The sequence below is a fragment of the Pseudophryne corroboree genome, chromosome 6 (genome assembly GCF_028390025.1).
Source record: "Pseudophryne corroboree isolate aPseCor3 chromosome 6, aPseCor3.hap2, whole genome shotgun sequence".
Lineage (NCBI taxonomy): Eukaryota > Metazoa > Chordata > Amphibia > Anura > Myobatrachidae > Pseudophryne > Pseudophryne corroboree.
The window spans coordinates 145853253-145880586 of NC_086449.1; the positions used below are offsets into that span (position 1 = coordinate 145853253).

At 46.3% G+C, this 27334-nt stretch overlaps 1 protein-coding gene across 8 annotated transcripts in view; it reads left to right on the forward strand.

The window, feature by feature from the left end:
• The window catches only part of POLM (DNA polymerase mu), a 207347-nt gene that overhangs the window by 161848 nt on the left and 18165 nt on the right, over positions 1–27334 (forward strand). For 7 of the 8 annotated variants that reach the window (XR_010180543.1, XM_063931979.1, XM_063931980.1 and 4 more), the window contains exon 11: positions 8135–8215. The exons of the other annotated variant lie outside the window; for it this stretch is intronic. Coding sequence is in view for 6 of the 7 variants with exons in the window: in XM_063931979.1 (XP_063788049.1) it covers positions 8135–8215 (81 nt within the window). In the remaining variant the exon portion in view is untranslated. The remainder of the gene's footprint in view (positions 1–8134; positions 8216–27334) is intronic. 8 annotated transcript variants of the gene reach the window in all.

Below are 27334 nucleotides of genomic sequence, written 5' to 3' on the forward strand. Positions count from 1 at the left end.
AATTAATGCGAAAAAATCGAAGGAATCTGAGAAATCATTAACCACGAAAGGCATTTTCAATCTTTCCTCAAAGACCCTTACTTCAGGAGAAATTATTCTCCTTAGCAAGGGTCTGAAGTTTGCCCCAGAGACAAAACCTAATTTATTCACATTGTTGATTTAAACAAATTTACCAGAACTCTAAGTCGCAAAAGATATTTTACAATGAAATCCTTACAAAGACAAAAAATTGATGGTACTCCAATATGTTTAGATAAGGATGATATCCTGTCACTAGACATTTTGGAGTCCCTATTGGAGGAGAACACAAATAAGATTTACTCAGAACCCATTAAAATATTTGACACTGCAAATTCTGTTATAGCCAAAACAATTAAATTTAAGAAAGCGTCAGATTTTTATCCACTTCAACATAGAGGCCCATTTGTTGAGGGCTTCTATACCACCACGATGCGAGACTTTAAAAGTCTCTGTGACAAGCAAGATAAAAAGACGTTTAAAGACAATTTGTCTAAGTCAGAAAGATTAGCACTTAAGAAACTTACCAAGGATAAGGATATTATAATCAAACAAGCAGATAAGGGGGGAGGTCTGGTCATTCAGGACCAGACTGAGTACCTAAAGGAAGCTTATAGACAACTTAATGATGAATCCTTTTATAGGAAATTGTCTTCTGACCCTACAGGTAATTTCTTGGTGGAATTTAGATCTCTTATTGACTCAGCACTAGAGCAACAAGTTATCACTAAAGATATCTGGCACTATTTGTGGACACCATATCCTATTACTCCAACTTATTACCATCTTCCAAAAGTACATAAATCTATGGTCTCCCCTCCAGGTCGACCGATTATATCTGGAGTGGGATCCCTTACAGCGAACCTTTCTTCCTTCATAGATGCACATCTACAAAAATATGTTACTTCTCTCCCCTCATATATCAAAGATACCACTCATTTTTTGCAGAAATTAGAGGAGGTTAAATGGAGAGACACATTTATTATCAACTTGTGATATAGAGTCTTTATATACCAATATATCACATGAATGGGGTTTATTGGCCACTAATCATTATTTAACACGTGATCCAGAAGTTTCTGAAAATTTGAGACATTTTATATTACATTCTATCAGGTTTATTTTAGAACATAATTATTTTTCTTTCGATTCCCGATTTTATTTACAGGTCAAGGGGACTGCCATGGGAACTAGGTTCGCGCCAAGTTTTGCCAACCTTTTCTTAGGCTGGTTTGAACACCATCATATTTTCAACGGCCTCGTTGGCGCGAACCTAGTTCTCTATGGCAGATATATTGACGATATATTTATTATTTGGGAGGGTGACATGGGATCATTATTAGATTTTAATACCTATCTTAATTCAAATTCCTTGGGTTTGAAATTTACATATAATTTCAGTCCAAATAGTCTTAATTTTTTGGATATCACCATTTCTATTAGAGACTGCAGAATAGAATCTTCCACCTATATTAAGGAGGTGGATTGTGGTAATTACCTGCACTATAGGAGTGGTCATTATTACCCTTGGAAAAACAATATTCCTAAAGGCCAGTTTCTCCGACTACGTAGGAACTGTTCCACAGAAGAATCATTCAAGTCACAAGCGAAGGATATGTACACATCATTTGTTAGACAGGGTTACCCCACCCACCTCCTTGATGGGGCATTAGAGGCAGCTTTAGGTTGCTCTAGATCATTGATGCTGGACTCCACTAGGAAATTGCCTCAAAAAGATATGAGGTTTAGCCAGGTTCCTACATTTATTACACAATATAATTCAGCTGCGAGCCAAATCAAGAAGATAATTTCTAAGAATCTCACTATCCTACAGTCAGATCGTTTTTTAGAGGGTGTCATCACGGATAAGAATCCTGTTATATTCAAGAAAGCACAAAACTTGAAACAGAGGCTGGCGCCAAGCATGTTTAAAAGAGCATCTACATTGTCCAGTGTAGATATTAATGAACAGGAGTTTAGGTTACCGCCCAGACCAAAAGGGTTTTTTAAATGTGGGAAAGAAAGATGTATGACCTGTTCATATGTGGACCATAAATGCACTATGATTACCTCGCATGTCACAAAAGAGGAATTTGAGATCACTGCCTTTTTAAACTGTAGATCTAATTACGTGATATATGTGATTCAGTGTTACTGCGGGATCCAATATGTAGGCAGGACGATACGCCCCCTACATATGCGGTTTCTCGAGCACAGGCGCAATATTCTGAAAGGTCTGAAGACACATACCCTCTCTAGTCATATTGCTTCATGTCAAAAGGGGAAACAAGGTAATTTCATACTGAGAGCAATTGAACAAGTTAAGCCAACTAGTAGGGGTGGTGATAGATTCAACAAGTTGTGTAAGCGGGAGGCTTTTTGGATCTTTCAATTACAAACATTATCCCCACAAGGTTTAAACGACACAGTTGAGCTTAATAATGTGTGACTCTTTTAATCCTTATTAATTAAGCTCACTAGGATCCTAGAATCTAGCATATGACTGAGTAATAGGTTTTTCAGCTGGTTTTTTATGACACCATCATTTTTACAACTCCTTTTCTTCTCTCCTTTTCTCTTCTTCCTTCCTTTACCATTACAGTTTGTCCTAATTGAATGAATGTAAATTTAAGGTAATTGAATTGGTAGTTCCATTACCCGATGTTTCACTAAGGATTTCATTAGCAGTTAGATCACTAGTCTATTTCTATATTTATATGAATAGGAACTTTCTCTGTATGACTATGCAACATATTTCTATGTATATTTTTTATATATTGATAATGTATTTTAAGCTACAAAGGTTTTTTGGTATATGCCATTTGAATCAAGAATATATTAATCTATTCAAATGAGGTTGAGTTTGTAGCTTAGTGCGTACTATATTATTTATTGGTTGATCTATTATATTTTATTCAGTAGATGATTATTGCATCATCAAGTTTTAGATCTGGGGGTGTCATGTCTGGATCCTGTAGGCGAGGTTAACATTCGTTAGACAGACGTTTCTTGGATGAGTCTAAATATATCTCTCCTTTTTAGGTTAGTTCTTCCTTGTGTTTTCCCCGCAGACGGGTTACATGATGTGACGCAGTCCAGATTCTTATGCCGATATATATGTATTTATTCATTTCTCATATTTATCATTATTTATATTTATTTTTACCCACTATAAGTTTTCTATACACATTCTTTATTTGATAACTATAGATAACAAATGAAATATTAGGCATGCACTGATGCACAGATAAATGGGCATTTATATATGTATATTTCTTATCTATTTTGTATTTTTTATTTTTATACACATATAGATAACTAGTTTTTTTATATATAATTATAATAATTATTACTGTTTAATTTAGCACTTATATAGGTTTTTCCTACTACACTATTTATATGTTTATAGTGATTCTATGTGTTACACCATATTTATTTATGTTTATACACCTGAAGACACGCCACTCCTGAGTTTTCATTTCTGAATGATTAAATAATAATGATATTAATCTTTAGTTTTTATATATTCACAATATATATTTTTATATATATTTACTTTATATATTTATATTATTTTATATACATTGGTTTTGATTTAATTCTAAATATATTTAAGTACGATACTAAGAGATGTATACATAGGTATTGAAAAGTATATTGGTCTCTTTCACTTTAATTTGATTCCTATGGGTGAATAGTTTGAAATTCATCAGCTGTTTCTGTTTAGACAATTAACGGGGAGCTTTAAATATAGTCAGATGAGGACTCTCTTTCATTACACTTCCTCTGATGAAACGACCAGTGCCTACGGTCGAGAAACGCGTTAGGTTGAACGGCTTTGGAGTGATCCACTGTTACATACCATCTCTCTGTCATTTGGAGACGAACGGAGATCACCGACAGCCCTAATCCGCCCTAAACCGCCACAGATATTTCCATCTATTACATCCCAGCCCAAGGATTACCCAGCTGCGCTGTCGGAGGAGCATCCAGGCAGCGCAGCACAGAACGGCTTGTGGATTGGAAACGGCGGAGGTCCGGTGAATATCCGGTCGGACGGCTACAGCATTCACTGGCACGGGTGAGATTGCTACAAGTGAGACGGCTTCTGCATTCACTGGTACGGGTGAGATTGCTACGAGTGAGACGACTACTGCATTCACTGGCACGGGTGAGATTGCTACGAGTGAGACGGGGTCTCATTTATTTATACACTATCCCGTCATTTTAGCCACCTACACCTATGGCCTCACTAGGCTAGGGGCTATTTGAGCGATTTGGGACTTTGTTTTAGTATCTCATTTTATATATTTTTTTATATATATTAATCATCTAAAATACGGGACTATAATTCTACGGCATTGGCTGCCCACACTAACGGCTGCTTAAGGATAGGTGCCTTTATCGAGACTTTTCAATAATATTGGTTAAAAGGACGGGACTGTTTTCTATTCATTTGCTCAAACATTTATTATTCACATCAGCAGCCGTACGAGGTTAAGAGCTAATGAGCCATACGAGACTTTTGGATACATATATAACGGCTAACCACTACCAGTTTAGATCGTTATTGGAAGAACTCTGAGTTTTTATTTTTTATTTTTATTTTATATGCAATTTTATGATATCCTACAGGCAATACATCTTCCATTTGTATATTTCATTGATTTTTGATACATTTTTGTGCACAATTTATTAAATATTAATTAAGGCTGGCCAGCCAGTGTTTTTCAGGGTTCTATATATTTGTATCCATTATTGGTTTCCTGGAATACTAAACCATATACGAGAAATTAATTAGATGGTTATATATTTCATGATTGTGTTATTTTATTCATTTTAATATTATTTTCAATATCCTATTGTGGTCACTCTAAGGAATACATTTATAATTAATTTATTTGGTAATAATTGCAAATAAATAATATTTAATAAAAATAAAAATAATAAATAATTAATCTAAATAATTTTTGATTGGCTCTTCCTTTTGCGCACGTTTTGGTTCTTTTTTCTTGTTATTGCTATTTTTTGGGGGTTGACAGCTTCCCCATCTTTCCATATTGTGCGGCATCAGGAAGTTCATCTAGGTTGTAAGTCACGGGCGCCTCTTTTTCTTTTCTTGTGATTTCAGTCCATCAATGCACTCGAGTACTGGGAAAAATGGTGGCGACCTACAAGGCCATCCCCTTCGGCAGGTTTCATGCGACGACATTTCAGTGGGACCTTCTGGACAAGTTGTCTGGGTCCCATCTTCAAATTCATCAGAAAATAAGCCTGTCCCCCAGGGCCAGGGTGTCTCTCCTGTGGTGGTTGCAGTGTGCTCACCTTCTAGAGGGTCGCAGGTTCGGCATTCAAGACTGGGTTCTGGTGACCACGGACACGAGCCTCTGAGGATGGGGAGCAGTCACACAAGGAAGAAATTTTCAGGGACTATGCTCAAGCCAGGAGGCTTGTCTACACATCAACATACTGGAATTAAGGGCCATATAAAATGGCCTTCGGCAAGCAGAGAATCTTCTTTGCGACCTACCGGTTCTGATTCAATCCGACAACGTCACAGCCGTGGCTCATGTAAACCGCCAAGGCGGGACAAGGAGCAGAGTGGCAGTGGCGGAAGCCACCAGGATTCTGCGCTGGGCAGAAAATCACGTAAGCGCTCTGTCAGCGGTATTCATTCCGGGAGTGGATAACTGGGAAGCAGACTTCCTCAGCAGACACGATCTCCATCCAGGAGAGTGGGGGACTTCATCAAGAAGTTTTTGCAGAGATAACAAGTCTTTGGGGACTTCCTCAAATAGACATGATGGCGTCACACCTCAACAAGAAGCTTCGGAGGTATTGTGCCAGGTCAAGGGACCCTCAGGCAGTAGCGGTAGACGCCCTGGTGACACCATGGGTGTTTCAGTCGGTCTGTGTTCCCTCCTCTTCCTCTCATCTCAAAGATATTGAGAATCATAAGACGAAAAAGAGTGCAGACAATACTCATTGTTCCAGATTGGCCTCGAAGGGCCTGGTATTCAGATCTTCAGGAGATGCTCACAGAAGATCCATGGCCTCTTCCTCTCAGGGAGGACCTGTTACAGCAGGGGCCCTGCGTGTTCCAAGACTTACCGCGGTTACGTTTGACGGCATGGCGGTTGAACACCGAATCCTAGCTGGGAAAGCTATTCCGGAGGAAGTCATCCCTACTCTGATAAAGGCTAGGAAGGAGGTGACGGCGAAACATTATCACCGTATCTGGAGGAAGTATGTATCTTGGTGTGAAACCAAGAATGCTCCTACAGAAGATTTCCACCTGGGCCGTTTTCTCCACTTTCTACAGACAGGAGTGGATATGGGCCTGAAGTTAGGCTCCATTAAGGTACAGATTTCGGCCCTATCCATATTCTTTCAGAAGGAATTGGCTTCTCTCCCAGAAGTCCAGACTTTTGTAAAGGGAGTGCTACACATCCAGCCTCCTTTTGTGCCCTCAGTGGCACCATGGGACCTTAACGTGGTGTTACGGTTCCTAAAATCTCACTGGTTTGAACCTCTTCAAACGGTGTAATTAAAATTTCTCACTTGGAAGGTGGTCATGTCGTTGGCCTTGGCATCTGCAAGGTGGGTGTCCGAATTGGCAGCTTTGTCTCACAAAAGCCCCTATCTGATTTTTTTATGTGGATAGACCAGAGTTGAGGACTCGTCCTCAATTTTTGCCTAAGGTGGTTTCATCGTTTCATATGAACCAACCTATTGTGGTGCCTGTGGCTACAGGAGACTTGGAGGATTCCAAGTCCCTTGATGTAGTCAGGGCCTTAAAAAATTTACGTAGCCAGGACGGCTCGGGTTAGGAAAACAGAGGCACTGTTTGTCTTGTATGCAGCCAACAAGGTTGGCGCTGCTGCTTCTAAGCAGACTATTGCTCGCTGGATCTGTAACAGGATTCAGCAGGCTCATTCTACGGCTGGATTGCGGTTACCAAATTCGGTAAAGGCCCATTCCACTAGGAAGGTGGGCTCTTCTTGGGCGGCTGCCCGAGGCGTCTCGGGTTTACAGCTTTGCCGAGCAGCTACTTGGTCGGGTTCAAACACCTTTGCAAAATTCTACAAGTTTGATACCCTGGCTGATGAGGACCTCATGTTTGCTCAATCGGTGCTGCAGAGTCATCTGCACTCTCCCACCCAGTCTGGAGCTTTGGTATAATCCCCATGGTCCTTACGGAGTCCCCAGCATCCTCTAGGACGTAAGAGAAAATAAGATTTTAAACCTACCGGTAAATCTTTTTCTCCTAGTCTGTAGAGGATGCTGGGCGCCCGTCCCAGTGCGGACATATTTCTGCAAGGCTTGTATATAGTGGTTGCTTACATAAGGGTTATGTTACAGTTAAGATCAATCTTTGACTGATGCTGTTTTGTTCATACTGTTAACTGGTTACGTATATTCCATGTTATACGGTGTGGGCTGGTATGAATCTTGCCCTTAGATTAACAAAAATCCTTTCCTCGTACTGTCCGTCTCCTCTGAGCACAGTTTCTCTAACTGAGGTCTGGAGGAGGGGCATAGAGGGAGGAGCCAGTGCACACTCATTCTAAAGTCTTTATAGTGCCCATGTCTCCTGCTGAGCCCGTCTATACCCCATGGTCCTTACGGAGTCCCCAGCATCCTCTACGGCAGTGGTTCTCAAACTCGGTACTCAGGACCCCACACAGTGCATGTTTTGTAGGTAACCCAGCAAGTGCACAGGTGTATTTATTACTCACTGACACATTTTAAAAGGTCCACAGGTGGAGCTAATTATGGCACTTGTGATTCTGTGAGGAGACCTGCAAAACATGCACTGTGTGGGGTCCTGAGGACCGAGTTTGAGAACCTGTGCTCTACGGACTAGGAGAAAAAGATTTACCGGTAGGTTTAAAATCTTATTATAACTTGGATGACTTGTTTTGTGGTGCAAACATTTATAAACTAGCCTTACTGCTTGATGTATGTGCACCTGTAGAGTACCAGTATTCATAGTTGTGTTTATATACAGGACAGAACTATTAATTACCAGGCCTGCTATACGTAATCTTTTGCCATTATGTATAAGATTAGTGTGGGCAAATTTTTTTTTCGAATACTAAAATGTTTCTTGCAGCACTTCGAAAGGGAGATGCGACGGTTCTCATGGCACGAGAAAAAGATGTCTCTAACTAGCCATGGACTCTATGATGCAGAGGTTAGTGTCCCAAGAGGTGTAATGAGCACCTTTCAGATTACATATGTATAAGACTATGGTGTGTGTGTGTGTGCGCGCGCGCGCTACATGCTTAAATGCATGTTCTATTTTGGCTTTAAATTGTATTTGTTACTGTAAACTGCACTGATGATTGTAAGTTAAATTGATATCAAATTTTGGTCTAAAATTTAGAAAAATAGTAACCTGGATTGCATCTTTAACTGTAGCTATGGGTTGGGAATGAAATGCTGTGCCATCCCGACATGGGGTGGTAAAGAGTGTAACAGCTGCCCTACCCCCACCGTCTAACCCTAACCCCTGTGGGTGGTGCCTAAACCTAAAAACTTAAGTCTACCACCCCACCCCGACGTAATAATTACCCAGGCCGATGTCTTGACAATCTGGATCCAGATGGTCGGAAATCTGGCAGTGTTCTGTCCCCTTTCGGTATCCCATCATGTGCTGGGATTCCGTTCACCAGGATCCTGGGCTTCTGGATGGTAACCGCATCCCATAGCTTCTATTCTGTGGAGTGGATAGTTATCATTCTCCTGCCCTTGTAGAGCTTTGATTTGGGACACAAAACCCTGCCATGTTTTTGTTCAGGACTGTGTGGTAGCCTGTTTAGCTAAATAAAAGGGCGGGACTGATGTTACTGGTATTCTTGGCAAACCACTGTTATGCTACGATGGTGCTACTATGCAAATACAGTAGCATATGAAATAACGCTTAATTTGTCCTGAAATACACTGTTTACTGTTTTAAAGCTGCTTCACCACCCAAATTGGTGAACATTTATTTGCCACAATTTAAATAGCTTCAGACTGGCATGGGTGCAGATGGACCAATAAGAAGTCGCTATGTCCATGATTGCAGTTTCCCACATGTTCTTCCCTTCACCACCCAATTCAAATGTCATGATCCTGGTTTTCAGTGGTGGATGTGAGCTGGAGGGAGTAGTACAAGCTATCTAGATCTCAAAGTCTATGTATTACTGAGGATAATAAAAAATTACTGGTTCTTACTGACTTTAACATTATGATTTTTCTTACGTCTTAGAGGATGCTGGGGTCCATTTAGTACCATGGGATATAGACGGGTCCTTTAGGAGCCACTTGCGCTTTTTTAGGAGTTTAATAGTGTGGGCAGGCCTCTCCCGCTATGTCCCTTCTACCATACTCAGTTTAGAAAATGTGCCAGGAGGAGCCGGTCACAGCTAGGGGAGCTCCTAGGCATTTTTCTAGTTTTATTATTTTTCTAAGTGTTGTTAGGTACAGGAAAGCTGCTGTCAACAGCTTTCCTGCTTCATGGGACTTAGGGGGGAGAGTAGGAACCAACTCTTGAAGTTAATGGTTCCCTATCTCCACTGGCAGGACACTGAGCTCCTGAGGGTGCTGATCGCAAGCCCACGAGGCGACCGCTCACTCCCGCAGCACGGCCACCACCCCCTAACAGAGCCAGAAGAAAGAAGAGTGGTGAGTTCAGCGCCGGCGGCCCGGTTAGCGGGTTGCTGGCGGGAATGGCGGCACAAGGGTGGGAGCGCAGCGGTCAGGCTGCGCTCCCTGAAGGCTCAGCAACAGATTACTGTAGACGCGGCTGAGGGGCGTCCTGGGCCAGCGTGATCACCCTGACACTGGTAATGTTGCTAACAGGGGCTAATCCCGCTGTTAGCGCTAAAGACCTCAGGCCAGTATAAACATAATGTGCGGGAAGACGCATGCCATTTCAGTGGGCGGTGCTTCTCCTCAGAGCGGATCCAGCACTCACCTGAGCCATTTTCTCCCTGCAGAATGCTGATACAAGCTGACAGGGAGCGCTGACCCTCCACATAACTCCAGTTACTGTGGTACCAGAGTGATATAGACAGGGGGGGGGGGGGAGGGGGGGGGCAGTGTAGTTAGTACTATTTACCTAGTAAGGTTATTTAGTCTGTGCCGGGCTATCATAACTGCTCACTGGGGCGCTGTGTGGCTCCTTATACTCTGACTCTCTGAAGAAACTCTGGGGAAAACTGACATTTTCCTGTGTGTGTGTGTGTGTGTGTGTGTGTGTGTGTTTATGCGTATATATCCACACTACGATGTCTAAGGGCTGTGTGTCCTGTGCTGCAGAGTGTGTATCTTCTCCTGAAGAGTCTATCCCATGTACTCAGGACTGCAATGTGCTTTCCCAACCTGTCGAATCCGAACCCCCATGGGTGGATTCTTTAAGGGGAATGATATCACAGATTTCATCAAGGATGTCACATAATGAGAAAGGAACACAGTTTTTGAGAGTCTGTAGAGTGTTTGCAGCATTCAGCTCCTACTCCCTCAAATACCCACCTACATACCCTAAAAAATGTACACTTGCCCAAATAATGCAGGTTGACACTGATACCGACTCTGACACAGGGAACGGTGATGGGAATATGCAGGGGGGGATGCATCCCTTGCCAAGGGGGTGCAGTTGATGATTGAAGCCATTAAGGATGTTTTGCATATTACTGAGAAGGTACCTGAGCCGGAAGAGGAATCTTATTTTATGGAAAATAAGAAATCCTCCCTCACCTTCCCTGCTTCTAAAGAGCTGAACTCTTTATTACAAAAATCCTGGGAAAACCCAGAGAATTCTCATTGCTTTTCCTTTCCCTGAAGAGGATAGAAAGAAATGGGAAAACCCACCTATTGATTTGTTTTTGTCACATACAGGATTCTGCTGGGTTCATGGTGGCGGCCATGAAAGACCTTGGAATGCTGAATGCAAGGGCTACTTCCATGGCGGTATCAGCATGAAGAGGACTCCGCTACCTCAATGGACTGCGGATGCAGAATCTAAGAAAAATGTGGAGAACCTACCCTTCACAGGTCAGGCTCTGTTTGGGGATGAATTGGATGTGTGGATTTCCACTGCAACTGCGGGTAAGTCCACCTTTCTTCCCTCAGCAGCTCCACCGACTAGGAAATCTTATCCTACATCCACACTGCAGTCTTTTCGGACCGCAAAATTTAAAGAAAATTCAAATCCCCTTCCACCTTCTTTTAGGGGTAGTCGGGGAAAATCCAAAAAACCTGCACCAACAGGTTCTCAGTAACAGAAACCAGGTTCTGTTTCCTCAAACTCCAGCAAGACGGTGGACCTCCCAGCCTGGAGATCAGGCAGGTGGGAGCGAGAGTAAAAAATTTCAGTCACATCTGGGCGTCATCAGGCCTAGACCGCTGGGTGATGGACATTGTTACCCAGGGCTACAGACTAACGTTTCAGGAACTCCCACCTCATAGATTCTTCAAACCAGGCTTACCAGTTTCGCTGACAGAAAGTGCTATCCTACAGGAAGGCATTAAAAAATTGGTAAATGTTATCCCAGTTCCACCTCATCTACACCACAGAAGTTATTACTCAAACCTGTTTGTGGTGCCGAAACCGGATGGTTCGGTAAGGCCAATTCTAAACTTAAAGTCATTGAACACCTACTTAAGGGAATTCAAATTCAAGATAGTCTCTGAGAGTGGTGATCTCAGGTCTGGAGGAGGGGGGATTCCTAGTATCCCTGGATATCAAGGATGCATACCTTCACATTCCGATCTGGCTGCCTCACCAGGCTAATCTCAGATTTGCGCTGCTGGATTGTCACTCTCGGTTCCAGGCACTGCCGTTTGGCCTCTCCACAGCACCGAGAATGTTCACCAAGGTCATGGCAGAGATGATGCTACTCCGCAGGCAAGGAGTGAACATAATTCCATATCTGGACGATCTCCTGATAAAAGCATCTTCCAGGGAAAGATGGTTGCAGAGTATTGCTCTCAACTCAACTACTCCAGAATCATGGGTGGATACTGAACATTCCAAAGTAACATTTGGAACTGACAAGGAGACTGCCCTTCCTGAGGATGATACTCGACACGGAAGTGCAGAGGGTTTTTCTACGGGTAGAGAAAGCGTTGGTGATCCAATCAATGGTACGGGATGTTCTCAAGCCAGCCTGAGTATCTGTTCATCAGTGCATTCGCCATATGGAAGATTCCATGCGAGGTCCTTCCAACTGGATCTCCTAGACAAATGGTCGGGATCACCTCTTCACATGCACCAGCGGATACACCTGTCGCCGGAAGCCAGGATTTCGCTCCTCTGGTGGCTGCAAACGTCTCACCTACTCGAGGGCCGCAGGTTCGGGATCCTTCTAACCAAGTCTCAGAGGTTGGGGAGCGGTCACCCAAGGAGAAAACTTCCAAGGAAGGTGGTCAAGTCTGGAATCCATCCTTCCGATAAACATTCTGGAACTAAGGGCCATATACAACGGCCTTCTACAAGTGGCACATCTTCTGCAAGATCAAGCCATTCAGGTTCAGTCGGACAATGTAACGGCAGTGTCCTAAATAAACCGACAGGGCGAAACGAAGAGCAGAGCTGCAATGTCAGAGGTAACAAGAATCCTCCTCTAGTCAGAAAATGTGACGGCATGGAGGTTGAACGCCAGATCTTGGCTCGGAAGGGCATTCCGAAAAAAGGAAATTCCTACCTTCAGGCTAGGAAGGGAGTTACGTCTAAACATTACCATCGAATTTGAAAACATTACCATCAAATTTGGAAAAATGTGTCTTGGTGTGAATTCAAGAAGTTTCCATCGGAGTTTCAACTGGGACGGTTTCTCCTCTTTCTACAGGCAGGTGTGGATGTGAGCTTACGCTTGGGCTCCATAAAAGTTCAGATTTCGGCCATTTTCTTCCAGAAACAATTGGCTGCCCTCCCCGAGGTTGACATTCTTGAAAGGTGTTCTGCACATCCAACCACCCTTTGTGCCTCCTACGGCACCTTGGGATCTTAATGTGGTGCTGCAGTTCCTGCAATCGGATTGGTTCGAACCTTTGCAGGAGGTGGACGTCAAGTTTCTTACTTGGAAGGCGGTCACACTGTTGCCATTGGCATCTGCTAGCGTGTGGCAGAATTAGGGGCATTGTCATGCAAGAAAGGGCTGAGCTCAGAACGTGTCAGCAGTTTCTTCCAAAGGTTGTCGGCTTTTCATATCAACCAACCTATTGTGGTGCCAGTGGCTACTGACTCCTCCTCCAATTACCTCAAAGTCCTTGGATGTGGTGAGGGCTTTGAAGATTTATGTGAAGAGAAGCTCTTGTCACAGGAAGTCGGACGCTTTGCTCGTCCTTTTATGATCCCAACAAGGTTGGGTGTCCTGCTTCAAAGCAGACGATTTCTCGTTGGATCAGGTGTACTATCAAGCATGCTTATTCTACAGCAGGCTTGCCGTGTCCAAAATCTGTTAAGGCCCACTCTATTTGTAAAGTGGGTTCTTCCTGGGCGGCTGCCCGGGGTGTCTCGGCTTTACAACTTTGCCGAGCAGCAACTTGGTCAGGGTCGAACACGTTTGCTTAGTTCTACAAGTTCGATACTTTGGCCTCCTGAGGACCTTCAGTTTGGTCAGTCAGTTCTGCAGGAACCTCAGCACTCTCCCTTCCATACTGGGAGCTTTGGTACATCTCCATGGTACTAAATGGACCCCAGCATCCTCTAGGACGTAAGAGAAAATAGTATTTGTGCTGCAGGGTACACTGGGCTCCACAAGGATTAAAATCGGGGTGTAGAGTAGGATTTTGATCCGAGGCACCAACAGGCTCAAAGCTTATGACTGTTCCCAAGATGCACAGCGCCGCCTCCTCTATAACCCCGCCTCTATGCACAGGAGCTCAGTTTGTAAGTTGGTGCCATGCAGTAAGCACGCCCTTAACAGGAGGGCTGCCTCAGGCAGCCTATTGATAGCTTTATTTGAAAGAAAAGAACTGAAGATTCTTCTGACAGACTGCAAGGGCTGCAGCAGGCAAAGTCTCATAGACTTTTCTGTCTGCAGCTCCGTCACCCCCAGCGGCGCTGTATACTCCTGCGCCCTGGTTGCCGGGTCACTGCAGCGGAGGCTCCGGTCCCTTCAAAAGCGGTCAGTCACACACGCCGCCATCCTCCCGGATCGTGGGGCCGCAGGTACGGGGTCTCTTTGGCCGCACTTTACCACGATCCAGTGCGGCCGTAGGAGGTGGGCCGCGCGCGCGCTGGTGTGGACACTGATTACTGGGCAGCCGCTCCACTAGCCACAATTAATGGGCACAGGTCTGGGGGCTTTTTATTGTATAAACCCCACTTTTTACTGCCCGCAGCGCCCGGTGGGGATGCCAGCAGGAGGAGCAGGTCGGACCTGTGGCCCCTCCCCCCAGCCCTAGGGTGCCATTTCTGCAAATGTTCCCGCCCTGGACCTGCATTTCTCTAACGTCCTAGTGGATGCTGGGGACTCCGTCAGGACCATGGGGATTAGCGGCTCCGCAGGAGACAGGGCACAAAAATAAAGCTTTAGGATCAGGTGGTGTGCACTGGCTCCTCCCCCTATGACCCTCCTCCAAGCCTCAGTTAGGTTTTTGTGCCCGTCCGAGCAGGGTGCAATCTAGGTGGCTCTCCTAAAGAGCTGCTTAGAAAAAGTTTTTAGGTTTTTTATTTTCAGTGAGTCCTGCTGGCAACAGGCTCACTGCATCGAGGGACTTAGGGGAGAGAAGTGAACTCACCTGCGTGCAGGATGGATTGGCTTCTTAGGCTACTGGACACCATTAGCTCCAGAGGGAGTCGGAACACAGGTCTCACCCTGGGGTTCGTACCGGAGCCGCGCTGCCGACCCCCCTTGCAGATGCCGAAGATGGAAGAGGTCCAGAAACAGGCGGCAGAAGACTCTTCAGTCTTCCTGAGGTAGCGCACAGCACTGCAGCTGTGCGCCATTGTTGTCAGCACACTTCACACAGCGGTCACGGAGGGTGCAGGGCGTTGGGGGGGCGCCCTGGGCAGCAATATATAATACCTTTTTATGGCTAAAAATACATCACATATAGCCCTTTGAGGCTATATGGATGTATTTAACCCCTGCCAGATCTCACAGATTCCGGAGAAGAGCCCGCCGAAATAGGGGGCGGGGCTTATTCTCCTCAGCACACAGCGCCATTTTCCTGCTCAGCTCCGCTGTGAGGAAGGCTCCCAGGACTCTCCCCTGCACTGCACTACAGAAACAGGGTAAAACAGAGAGGGGGGGCACTTTTTTTGGCGATATTAATATATTTAAGCTGCTATAAGGATACAACACTTATATAGGGTTGTTCCCATATATATTATAGCGCTTGGGTGTGTGCTGGCAAACTCTCCCTCTGTCTCCCCAAAGGGCTAGTGGGGTCCTGTCTTCAATAGAGCATTCCCTGTGTGTCTGCTGTGTGTCGGTACGTGTGTGTCGACATGTATGAGGACGATGTTGGTGTGGAGGCGGAGCAATTGCCGGTAATGGTGATGTCACCCCCTAGGGAGTCGACACCGGAATGGATGGCTTTGTTTATGGAATTACGTGATAATGTCAGCACATTACAAAAATCAGTTGACGACATGAGACGGCCGTCAAACCAGTTGGTACCTGCCCAGGCGTCTCAGACACCGTCAGGGGCTGTAAAACGCCCTTTACCTCAGTCGGTCGATACAGACCCAGACACGGACACTGAATCTAGTGTCGACGGTGAAGAAACAAACGTATTTTCCAGTAGGGCCACACGTTATATGATCACGGCAATGAAGGAGACTTTGCATATCTCTGATACTACAAGTACCACAAAAAGGGGTATTATGTGGGGGGTGAAAAAACTACCTGTAGTTTTTCCTGAATCAGAGGAATTGAATGATGTATGTGATGAAGCGTGGGTTAACCCAGATAGAAAAGGGCTAATTTCTAAAAAGTTATTGGCATTATACCCTTTCCCGCCAGAGGTTAGGGCGCGCTGGGAAACACCCCCTAAGGTGGATAAGGCGCTCACACGCTTATCAAAACAAGTGGCGTTACCGTCTCCTGATACGGCCGCCCTCAGGATCCAGCTGATAGGAGGCTGGAAACTACTCTAAAAAGTATATACACACATACTGGTGTTATACTGCGACCAGCCATCGCCTCAGCCTGGATGTGCAGTGCTGGAGTGGTCTGGTCGGATTCCCTGACTGAAAATATTGATACCCTGGATAGGGACAGTATTTTACAGACTTTAGAGCAATTAAAGGATGCTTTTCTTTATATGCGAGATGCTCAGAGGGATATTTGCACTCTGGCATCGAGAGTAAGTGCGATGTCCATATCTGCCAGAAGAAGTTTATGGACACGACAGTGGTCAGGTGATGCGGATTCCAAACGGCATATGGAAGTATTGCCGTATAAAGGGGAGGAATTATTTGGCGTCGGTTTATCGGATTTGGTGGCCACGGCAACTGCCGGGAAATCCACCTTTTTACCTCAGACCCCCTCCCAACAGAAAAAGACACCGTCTTTTCAACCGCAGTCCTTTCGGTCCTATAAGAACAAGCGGGCAAAAGGACAGTCATATCTGCCCCGAGGCAGAGGAAAGGGTAAGAGAGGGCAGCAAGCAGCCCCTTCCCAGGAACAGAAGCCCTCCGCGGGTTCTGCAAAGCCCTCAGCATGACGCTGGGGCTTTACAAGCGGACTCAGGAGCGGTGGGGGGTCGACTCAAGAATTTCAGCGCGCAGTGGGCTTGCTCACAGGTGGACCCCTGGATCCTGCAGGTAGTATCTCAGGGTTACAGGTTGGAATTCGAGAAGTCTCCCCCTCGCCGGTTCCTAAAGTCTGCTTTGCCAACGTCTCCCTCAGACAGGGCGACGGTATTGGAAGCCATTCACAAGCTGTTTTCTCAGCAGGTGATAGTCAAGGTACCCCTCCTACAACAGGGAAAGGGGTATTACTCCACGCTATTTGTGGTACCGAAGCCGGACGGCTCGGTAAGACCTATTCTAAATCTGAAATCTTTGAACCTGTACATACAAAAATTCAAGTTCAAGATGGAATCACTCAGAGCAGTGATAGCGAATCTGGAAGAAGGGGACTTTATGGTGTCCCTGGACATAAAAGATGCTTACCTACATGTCCCAATTTGCCCTTCACATCAAGGGTACCTCAGGTTCGTGGTGCAAAACTGTCATTATCAGTTTCAGACGCTGCCGTTTGGATTGTCCACGGCACCTCGGGTCTTTACCAAGGTAATGGCCGAAATGATGATTCTTCTGCGAAGAAGAGGCGTATTAATTATCCCTTACTTGGACGATCTCCTGATAAGGGCAAGGTCCAGAGAACAGCTGGAGGACGGAGTAGCACTAACCCAAGTAGTGCTGCAACAACACGGGTGGATTCTGAATTTCCCAAAATCTCAGTTGACCCCGACAACACGTCTGCTGTTCCTGGGAATGATTCTGGACACGGTTCAGAAAAAGGTGTTTCTTCCGGAGGAGAAAGCCAAGGAGTTATCCGAACTTGTCAGGAACCTCCTAAAACCAGGAAAAGTGTCTGTGCATCAATGCACAAGAGTCCTGGGAAAGATGGTGGCTTCTTACGAAGCAATCCCATTCGGCAGATTCCACGCACAAACTTTTCAGTGGGAGCTGCTGGACAAATGGTCCGGATCGCATCTGCAGATGCATCAGCGGATAACCTTATCGCCACGGACAAGGGTGTCTCTTCTGTGGTGGTTGCAGAGTGCTCATCTGTTAGAAGGCCGCAGATTCGGCATACAGGACTGGGTCCTGGTGACCACGGATGCCAGTCTGAGAGGCTGGGGAGCGGTCACACAGGGAAGAAACTTCCAGGGAGTATGGTCAAGCCTGGAGATGTCTCTTCACATAAATATACTGGAGCTAAGAGCGATTTACAATGCTCTAAGCCTAGCAAAACCCCTGCTTCAGGGTCAGCCGGTGTTGATCCAGTCAGACAACATCACGGCAGTCGCCCACGTAAACAGACAGGGCGGCACAAGAAGCAGGAGAGCAATGGCAGAAGCTGCAAGGATTCTTCGCTGGGCGGAAGATCATGTGATAGCACTGTCAGCAGTGTTCATTCCGGGAGTGGACAACTGGGAAGCAGACTTCCTCAGCAGACACGATCTACACCCGGGAGAGTGGGGACTTCATCCAGAAGTCTTCCACATGATTGTGAACCGTTGGGAAAAACCAAAGGTGGATATGATGGCGTCTCGCCTCAACAAAAAACTGGACAGGTATTGCGCCAGGTCAAGAGACCCTCAGGCAATAGCTGTGGACGCTCTGGTAACACCGTGGGTGTTCCAGTCAGTGTATGTGTTTCCTCCTCTGCCTCTCATACCCAAAGTACTGAGAATCATACGGCAAAGGGGAGTAAGAACGATACTCGTGGCTCCGGATTGGCCAAGAAGAACTTGGTACCCGGAACTTCAGGAGATGCTCACGGAAAATCCGTGGCCTCTACCTCTAAGACGGGACCTGATTCAGCAGGGACCGTGTCTATTTCAAGACTTACCGCGGCTGCGTTTGACGGCGTGGCGGTTGAACGCCGAATTCTAAGGAAAAAAGGCATTCCAGAAGAGGTCATTCCTACACTGGTTAAAGCCAGGAAGGAGGTGACTGCACAACATTATCACCGCATTTTGAGAAAATATGTTGCGTGGTGCGAGGCCAGGAAGGCCCCCACGGAGGAATTTCAATTGGGTCGATTCCTACATTTCCTGCAAACAGGATTGTCTATGGGCCTCAAGTTGGGGTCCATTAAGGTTCAAATTTCGGCCCTGTCGATTTTCTTCCAGAAAGAATTGGCTTCAGTTCCTGAAGTCCAGACTTTTGTAAAAGGAGTACTACATATACAGCCCCCGGTTGTGCCCCCAGTGGCTCCGTGGGACCTTAATGTAGTTTTGGATTTTCTCAAATCCCATTGGTTTGAGCCACTCAAATCGGCGGATTTGAAATATCTTACATGGAAAGTAACCATGCTACTGGCCCTGGCTTCAGCCAGGAGAGTGTCAGAATTGGCGGCTTTATCGTATAAAAGCCCATATCTGATTTTCCATTCGGACAGGGCAGAACTGCGGACGCGTCCTCAATTTCTGCCTAAGGTGGTGTCAGCGTTTCACCTGAACCAGCCTATTGTGGTGCCTGCGGCTACTAGCGATTTGGAGGATTCCAAGTTGCTGGACGTTGTCAGGGCATTGAAAATATATATTTCAAGGACGGCTGGAGTCAGAAAATCTGACTCGCTGTTTATACTGTATGCACCCAACAAGCTGGGTGCTCCTGCTTCTAAGCAGACGATTGCTCGTTGGATTTGTAGCACAATTCAACTTGCACATTCTGTGGCAGGCCTGCCACAGCCTAAATCTGTCGAGGCCCATTCCACAAGGAAGGTGGGCTCATCCTGGGCGGCTGCCCGAGGGGTCTCGGCATTACAACTCTGCCGAGCAGCTACGTGGTCGGGGGAGAACACGTTTGTAAAATTCTACAAATTTGATACCCTGGCTAAAGAGGACCTGGAGTTCTCTCATTCGGTGCTGCAGAGTCATCCGCACTCTCCCGCCCGTTTGGGAGCTTTGGTATAATCCCCATGGTCCTGACGGAGTCCCCAGCATCCACTAGGACGTTAGAGAAAATAAGATTTTACTTACCGATAAATCTATTTCTCGTAGTCCGTAGTGGATGCTGGGCGCCCATCCCAAGTGCGGATTGTCTGCAATACTTGTACATAGTTATTGTTACAAAAAATCGGGTTGTTCTTGTTGTGAGCCGTCTGTTCAGAGGCTCCTACGTTGTCATACTGTTAACTGGGTTCAGATCACAAGTTGTACGGTGTGATTGGTGTGGCTGGTTTGAGTCTTACCCGGGATTCAAAATCCTTCCTTATTGTGTACGCTCGTCCGGGCACAGTATCCTAACTGAGGCTTGGAGGAGGGTCATAGGGGGAGGAGCCAGTGCACACCACCTGATCCTAAAGCTTTATTTTTGTGCCCTGTCTCCTGCGGAGCCGCTAATCCCCATGGTCCTGACGGAGTCCCCAGCATCCACTACGGACTACGAGAAATAGATTTATCGGTAAGTAAAATCTTATTTTCTCTCCTTCAATCCCAGCCAGCAGCCATCACAGACAGAGCTGAGCTGTTCCTGGGACTGCTGGGGCAAATCCTCCTCTGTAGAACTGCCTGATTGCCAGTGCTGTGCTTCATACAGGACACTTTGAGTATTCTACCTGTCACTGGGACATTGTTAGTTAAGAGAGAGTGCATACATTCAGGGTTGTGTGGTACAAACACCCTGTGATATACATCCAGTATCTACTGTGCTTTGATGTATGTGTGTGTATATATATGTGTGTGTGTGTGTGTGTGTGTGTGTGTGTGTGTGTGTGTGTGTGTGTGTGTATGTATGTATGTATGTGTGTATATATATATATATATATATATATATATATATATGCAGAAATGAACCGTCACTCGTTGCCGTTTCCAGTGGTATGCGGTGCCTTCAGTGGGAAATGTGTAGCAGACTTGGAAAACTGCGGCACTCGTAATTAATGAAGAACGGTACGCTTTATTGAGTCAAGCCCAAGGTAAAAATGCCATACACGGCCAACGTTTCGGTGCCATGCACCGTTGTCAAGGCAGACATGCAGAGAGAAACAAACATAACATTTAGAATGCACTCACCTAAATAGATGATAAATCACTGCCCTGTGGGAGAGCCGGGTCCGGCGTTCGCATCCGCCCGCCTCGGCCGCCGGTGCGTCACGTCGGACCCGGCTCGGACGAGGCGGGCGGATGCGAACGCCGGACCCGGCTCTCCCGCAGGGCAGTGATTTATCTATTTAGGTGAGTGCATTCTAAATGTTATGTTTGTTTGTTTCTGTCTGCATGCCTGCCTTGACAACGGTGCATGGCACCGAAACGTTGGCCGTGTATGGCATTTTTACCTTGGGCTTGACTCAATAAAGCGTACCTTTCTTCATTAATTACGAGTGCCGCAGTTTTCCAAGTCTGATATATATATATATATATATATATATATATATATATATTGTTAACGCATATAGCCATACTGAGTATTACTTTGTATTGCTAGTCCAGTGCAGTTTTATGGTACATCATTTCTGCATGGTACGCTTGTGACTCTTTTGTGTGTGGGCTACTCCTATATTGCTATACCTGAGGGGGCTAAGTGTATCTGGTTTCTTTCTGTATAATATAGGATTGTATCACAAGATATACTTGCTGTGTATTTTTGCTTGTGATTCATAGTCACCCTACATATCTCCTATATTGTGCACATTCTTATGTCTGCTACACGTGGCAACGACGCTGGGGCTTCTCTCACATTGCGTGGTAGTGAGGCCGCAGATGTGATGGAGGATAATATGGCAGCTGAGAGTTCAGGTTCAAGGGGTTCCTTACCCCCCAGTGGTCGGTAGCACCTGGGGCATCACAGGACCCACCTTGGGCTACGTTTTCCACGCTGTTAAACACGCTTGTAACTAAATTGGCACCCCCTGTGCCAATGCAGCAGTTATGGTCCCTGCTATTAATCCGCCATGGGCAGATCAAATCTACACTCAGTTACAGCATTTGAACCGGTCACTGACTAAATCTAAGTGTCACTCTCGCCCGCCTAAGACGAAGTCGTCTTCTAAACAAGCCATTACCTCCTCCCAATCCACTGCTATCCCAGACACGTCCTGTGAGGAGAATGGTGCATATACTGATCCCACAGACACTGACACAGATGTTTCTGATGGGGAAGGGAAGTCATTGGTGGATGTCTTGTATTTGATTGAAGCAATTAGGCTCATTCTTCAGGTGTCTGATGATCCTGAGCCTGTCTCTAAGAAACCGGATAGGTTTAAACGTAAGAAGGTGGTTAAACAAGTTTTACCTCATTCTTAACACCTGGTTGACATACGTCAGGAATCCTGGGAAAATCCGGGAACAAAATTCACACCAAATAAGAGACTGTTGGCTCGCTATCCTCTCTCTGTGGAGGTAAGAATTGGGAAACCCCTCCGCCCGTTGATTCTCATGTGGCGCGTATGGTTGTTTACTCTGCTCTACCAGTAACTACAGTCACCTCTCTGAAGGAACCGATGGATAGACGTGTGGAGGGCTGTTTAAAAGTGATTATACCCTAACGGAAGCTGTGCATAGGCCAACCATTGCAGCAACTTGGGCTGCTGAAGCTGTTGAGGCGTGGGCTCAGGAGCTTGATGCGGAACTGCCTTCCAACGCATCTGAGCATGCTCGACCATGTCTCTCGTATATTACCACGTCTTCTCTGTACCTTAAGGAGGCGGCCTCCGATGCCGGGGTGCTCGCGGCCAAGGCTGCTACTACGTCAGTCTTGGCCAGACGTATCTTTTGGTTGAGATCCTGGTCGGTGGATATGGATTCCAAGAAAACCCTGGAGGTGCTTCCTTTCAAGGGAGACATTCTCTTTGGAGAAGACATCAATAAGATTGTGGCTGATCTGGCTACTGCTAAAACAGTTTGCCTACCTAGTACGGTTCCTTCCACACTCAAGGCTAAAAGTACTTTCCCTCGGCCCTTTCGTCCTCCAGGAAAAGCAAAAGGTCAGGTGTACCCAAAGCAAGCTCGTGCTTCCAGACCTGCCAAGCCCAGACCGAAGCGTGCCTGGGCCGCCCGTCAGCCAGCTTCCAAAATTGACAAGCCTGCCGCATGACAGGGCGGGCCTACCGCTGGGGGATCCCAGGGTGGGGGCCGACTTCTAGGATTTGCCCAGGAAAGGTTGAAGACCACTTCAGATACCTGGGTGAGGGAAGTCGTCGCTCGAGGTTACGCCATACCTTTCAAGAGTCGTCCCCCGCATCGATTTTGCCTGACAGATGTGCCTCTGCATCCGGCAAAAGCAAACACTTTGCACTTGGTGATACATTCCCTCCTGATCACAGGAGTGGTAGTACAGATGCTCAGAGAGGCAAGGGGTACTATTTACCTACCGCTGTTCCTAGTCCTGAAACTGAACGGGTCCTCACGGCCCATTCTCAATCTGATCTGAAGTCCTTGAACAAGCATGTGCGGGTCTCCAAGTTTCGTATGGAAACGCTGCGCTCTATTGTTCTGGTCTTGGAGCCTGGGGACTATATGGTCTCCCTGGACATACAGGATGCCTACATCTATGCTGTACATATTCCTATTGCGGTATCTCATCAGCAGTACCTGAGGTTTGCGGGGGGCAACCTTCATTACCAAGTTTGGGTGTTACCCTTTGGCTTGACAAAGGCTCCCCGAGTTTTCACCAATGTTATGGCGGTCATGACTGCTACACTCAGCCGTCAATGGGTCAGGATTTTACCGTACCTGGACGATTTGTTGATCCTGGCAAATTCCCCAGAACTTCTCCTGTCATCTCGATCTGACGGTACAGTGCATGAAAGCCCACGGGTGGCTGATCAATTGGAAGAAATCCTCCCTGGTTCCTGCTCACAGCATGGTACACCTGGGAGCGTTATTGGACACTCACAACCAACGGTTGTTCCTGTTTCATGACAGGATTCGATGCTTCCTATCTCGTCCACAAGTGTCGATACATTCGGCAATGCAAGTGCTGGGTCTCATGGTGTCGGCTTTCGACATGGTGGAGTATGCTCAATTCCATTCTCGCCCTCTGCAGAAGTTAATTCTGACCAAGTGGGACGGCTTACCTCACCGGATCAGATCTCACATGATCTCCTAGTCTCCGGAGGTCCTCCTGTCACTGAGCTGGTGGCTTCCGGACCAACGATTGAGCAGTGGCCGTCCCTTCTGGATATCCAACTGGGTCCTGCTGACGACAGATACCAGTCTGAGAGGTTGGGGTGCGGTGTTGGAACAACACTCTCTTCAGGGCCGGTGGACCAAGGAGGAGTCCCTACTCCCGATAAATATTCTGGAACTGCGGGCAGTGTTCAATGCGTTGACAATGGCCCAGCATCTCATACAGAACAGACCTGTTAAAGTACAGTCGGACAACGCCACCACGGTGGTGAACATCAATCATCAAGGCGGCACTCGAAGCCGCATGGCAATGAGGGAAGTATCACGGATTCTTCAGTGGGCAGAACACCATCTGCCGGCCATATCCGCAGTGTTCATTCCGGGCATCCTGAACTGGGAAGCGGACTATCTCAGTCGTCAGGACGTACACGCCGGAGAGTGGAGCCTCCATCCGGAGGTGTTTCAACTTCTCGTTGAAACCTTGTGATTGTGTCAAGACGCCATCAGATCCACATCTGGAAGACCCCACGTGTCCACGAGAAGTGGATTTCCCTTAAGGTCCTTTTTCTCGCTGGCGATTGCTTCAGCTAGAAGGGTATCGGACTTGGGTGCCTTATCCTGTAAGTCTCCCTATTTGATTTTTCACCGTGACCGGGCGGTTCTCAGAACGCGGCCATTTACCTAAGGTGGTGTCTTCCTTCCACCTTAACCAGGAGATTGTGGTTCCGGCCTTTAATTCTGAGTTGTCTTCCAAAGAGTGGTCTTTGGATGTAGTACGGGCTCTCCGTATCTATGGGAAGAGAACTTCCGCCATTAGGAAATCTGATTCTCTTTTTGTATTATTTGGTTTTCACAAACGTGGCTGGCCTGCTTCCAAGCAGACTTTGGGCAGATGGATTAGAATGGTGATTACACATGCTTATGTACAGGCTGGTCGTCCGGTTCCTGCTACCATTAAAGCCCATTCTACTCGGTCGGTTGGACCTTCTTGGGCGGTCCACCGTGGTGCGACCCTTGAACAATTGTGCAAGGCGCAACATGGTCCTCAGGGAACACGTTTGTAAGGTTCTATGCCTTCGATAGCGCTGCTTCCCAGGATGCTTCCTTTTGGACGCCGGGTTCTCATGCCCGCTACAGTGCGTCCCCTCCCATAAGGAACTGCTTTAGGACATCCCCGATGTTAATCCTTGTGGAGCCCAGTGTACAGTGTACCAGGCGGTACAGCCTCCCCACCCCCGCAACTGAGCTCCGTAAAATCATTGAAATGACTACCGCTGCTGTCTGACAAGACGCGGCTTCCATGAAATGAGCGGCGGAAGCGGGACTGAACCGCTCCGTCCGCTCTGAGCAGGGAGGGGGGTCCGCATACACCAGCGCTGCACAATAATAAATACAATTATTATAAATACCATATATGCAATAACAGCCCAACGCTGCCCAGGCAGGTTGTGGCTGTCTTACCAGTACAGTGCCTCCTAGGAAATCCATCCTGCATCAAGTAATCCCCAGTGACTAAGAGTATGGTGGCTTCTTAGAGGCTCTGGGGAGTGGGAGACACATAACTAACTAACTAACCCCACTCCTAGTATACGTGTCTCCTGTAAACAGGGACTAAGCACACATAAGTAAAATCAAAATAAACAACAGAAACCTAACTAAAATCTACACTGAAGGAATCTGTGCCTGTACTCCTCAGGCACAAAACTAAAACTGAGGTAATCTGCTGAGCAGGAAGGAGATGGGAGGGGTTAGAGGGGGGAGGAGTTAGTTTTTTATAGGTTCTGTGCCAAACTCCCAATCCCACACACTCTAACCCATTAGTAAGTGCGCAGCGTCCCCCAGATGGATGAAAGAGAAATTAGATTTATAGTAAGAACTTACTATTGTTAAATCTTTCTGCGAGGTACACTGGGCTTCACAAGGCACCTACCCTGACGCACTTAGCTTCTTTAAGTTGGTATTGGCATAGCCACTGACACCCTCTCCTGTGGTGTGATTGGCTATGAGCGATTGTTGTCTCTGGTACCTGCTACTGCATTGGGCTGGTTGACGAAACTGCGCTCCTGTGCAGGGAGGCGGGGTTATAGAGGAGGCGGCGCTGTGCATCTTGGGAACAGTCAAAAGCTTTGAGCCTGTTGGTGCCTCGGATCAAGATCCTACTCTACACCCCGATGTTAATCCTTGTGGAGCTCAGTGTACCTCGCAGAAAGAGATCTTACCATAAATATTGTTTTTAATTACCTACCGGTAAATCCTTGTAGTCCGTAGAGGATGCCTAGTGCTTCGCTTTCCTGCTTTGTTACTTGGTTCAGTATTGTTGTTTCAGCCGTTGCTGAATTGTTCCAAGATGGTTAGCTTGGCTTTCCTTATGTGTGAGCTGGTGTGAATCTCGTCACTATCTGTGTATTTCCTTCTCTCGAAGTCCGTCTCCTCGGGCACAGTTTCTAGACTGAGTCTGGTAGGAGGGGCATAGAGGGAGGAGCCAGCCCACACTATTTAACTTTTAAAGTGCCCATGGCTCCCAAAGGACCAGTCTATACCCCATGATACTAAATGGACCCCAGCATCCTCTACGGACTACGAGAAAAGGTTTACCGGTAGGTAATTAAAATCCTATTTTTACTTTATTTTTATGCTAGCAGTGGGGAATGTGTGTGGAAGCTATTGGTTTCAAATAGCCCATACCCAGGAGCAGTGGTATTTGGATGCTCCACGATCAACTGTTGGATGACCTTCTATAGCCAAACAGTGGCAGCTAGTCAAACATTCTTTGCGGAATGTACAGTGTTTTGTCACAGCAGTTTGTGTTTTTGAAGAAATGCTTTTAACTGTCTCATGAAGTTCAGAGGAAATATTTTACGTTTTCATACTGCTTTGTGTTTAGTGGCCTCTTCTGTTTCACAGGACCAACTTTATAAAACAGATTACATGTGCAGTTTACTGTGATACTCTAAAAATAAGAATTTACTTACCGATAATTCTATTTCTCGGAGTCCGTAGTGGATGCTGGGGTTCCTGAAAGGACCATGGGGAATAGCGGCTCCGCAGGAGACAGGGCACAAAAAAGTAAAGCTTTTACCAGATCAGGTGGTGTGCACTGGCTCCTCCCCCTATGACCCTCCTCCAGACTCCAGTTAGGTACTGTGCCCGGACGAGCGTACACAATAAGGGAGGCAATTTGAATCCCGGGTAAGACTCATACCAGCCACACCAATCACACCGTACAACTTGTGATCTAAACCCAGTTAACAGTATGATAACAGAAAGAGCCTCTTAAAGATGGCTCCTTAACAATATAACCCGAATTTGTTAACAATAACTATGTACAGTATTGCAGATAATCCGCACTTGGGATGGGCGCCCAGCATCCACTACGGACTCCGAGAAATAGAATTATCGGTAAGTAAATTCTTATTTTCTCTATCGTCCTAAGTGGATGCTGGGGTTCCTGAAAGGACCATGGGGATTATACCAAAGCTCCCAAACGGGCGGGAGAGTGCGGATGACTCTGCAGCACCGAATGAGAGAATTCCAAGTCCTCTTTTGCCAGGGTATCAAATTTGTA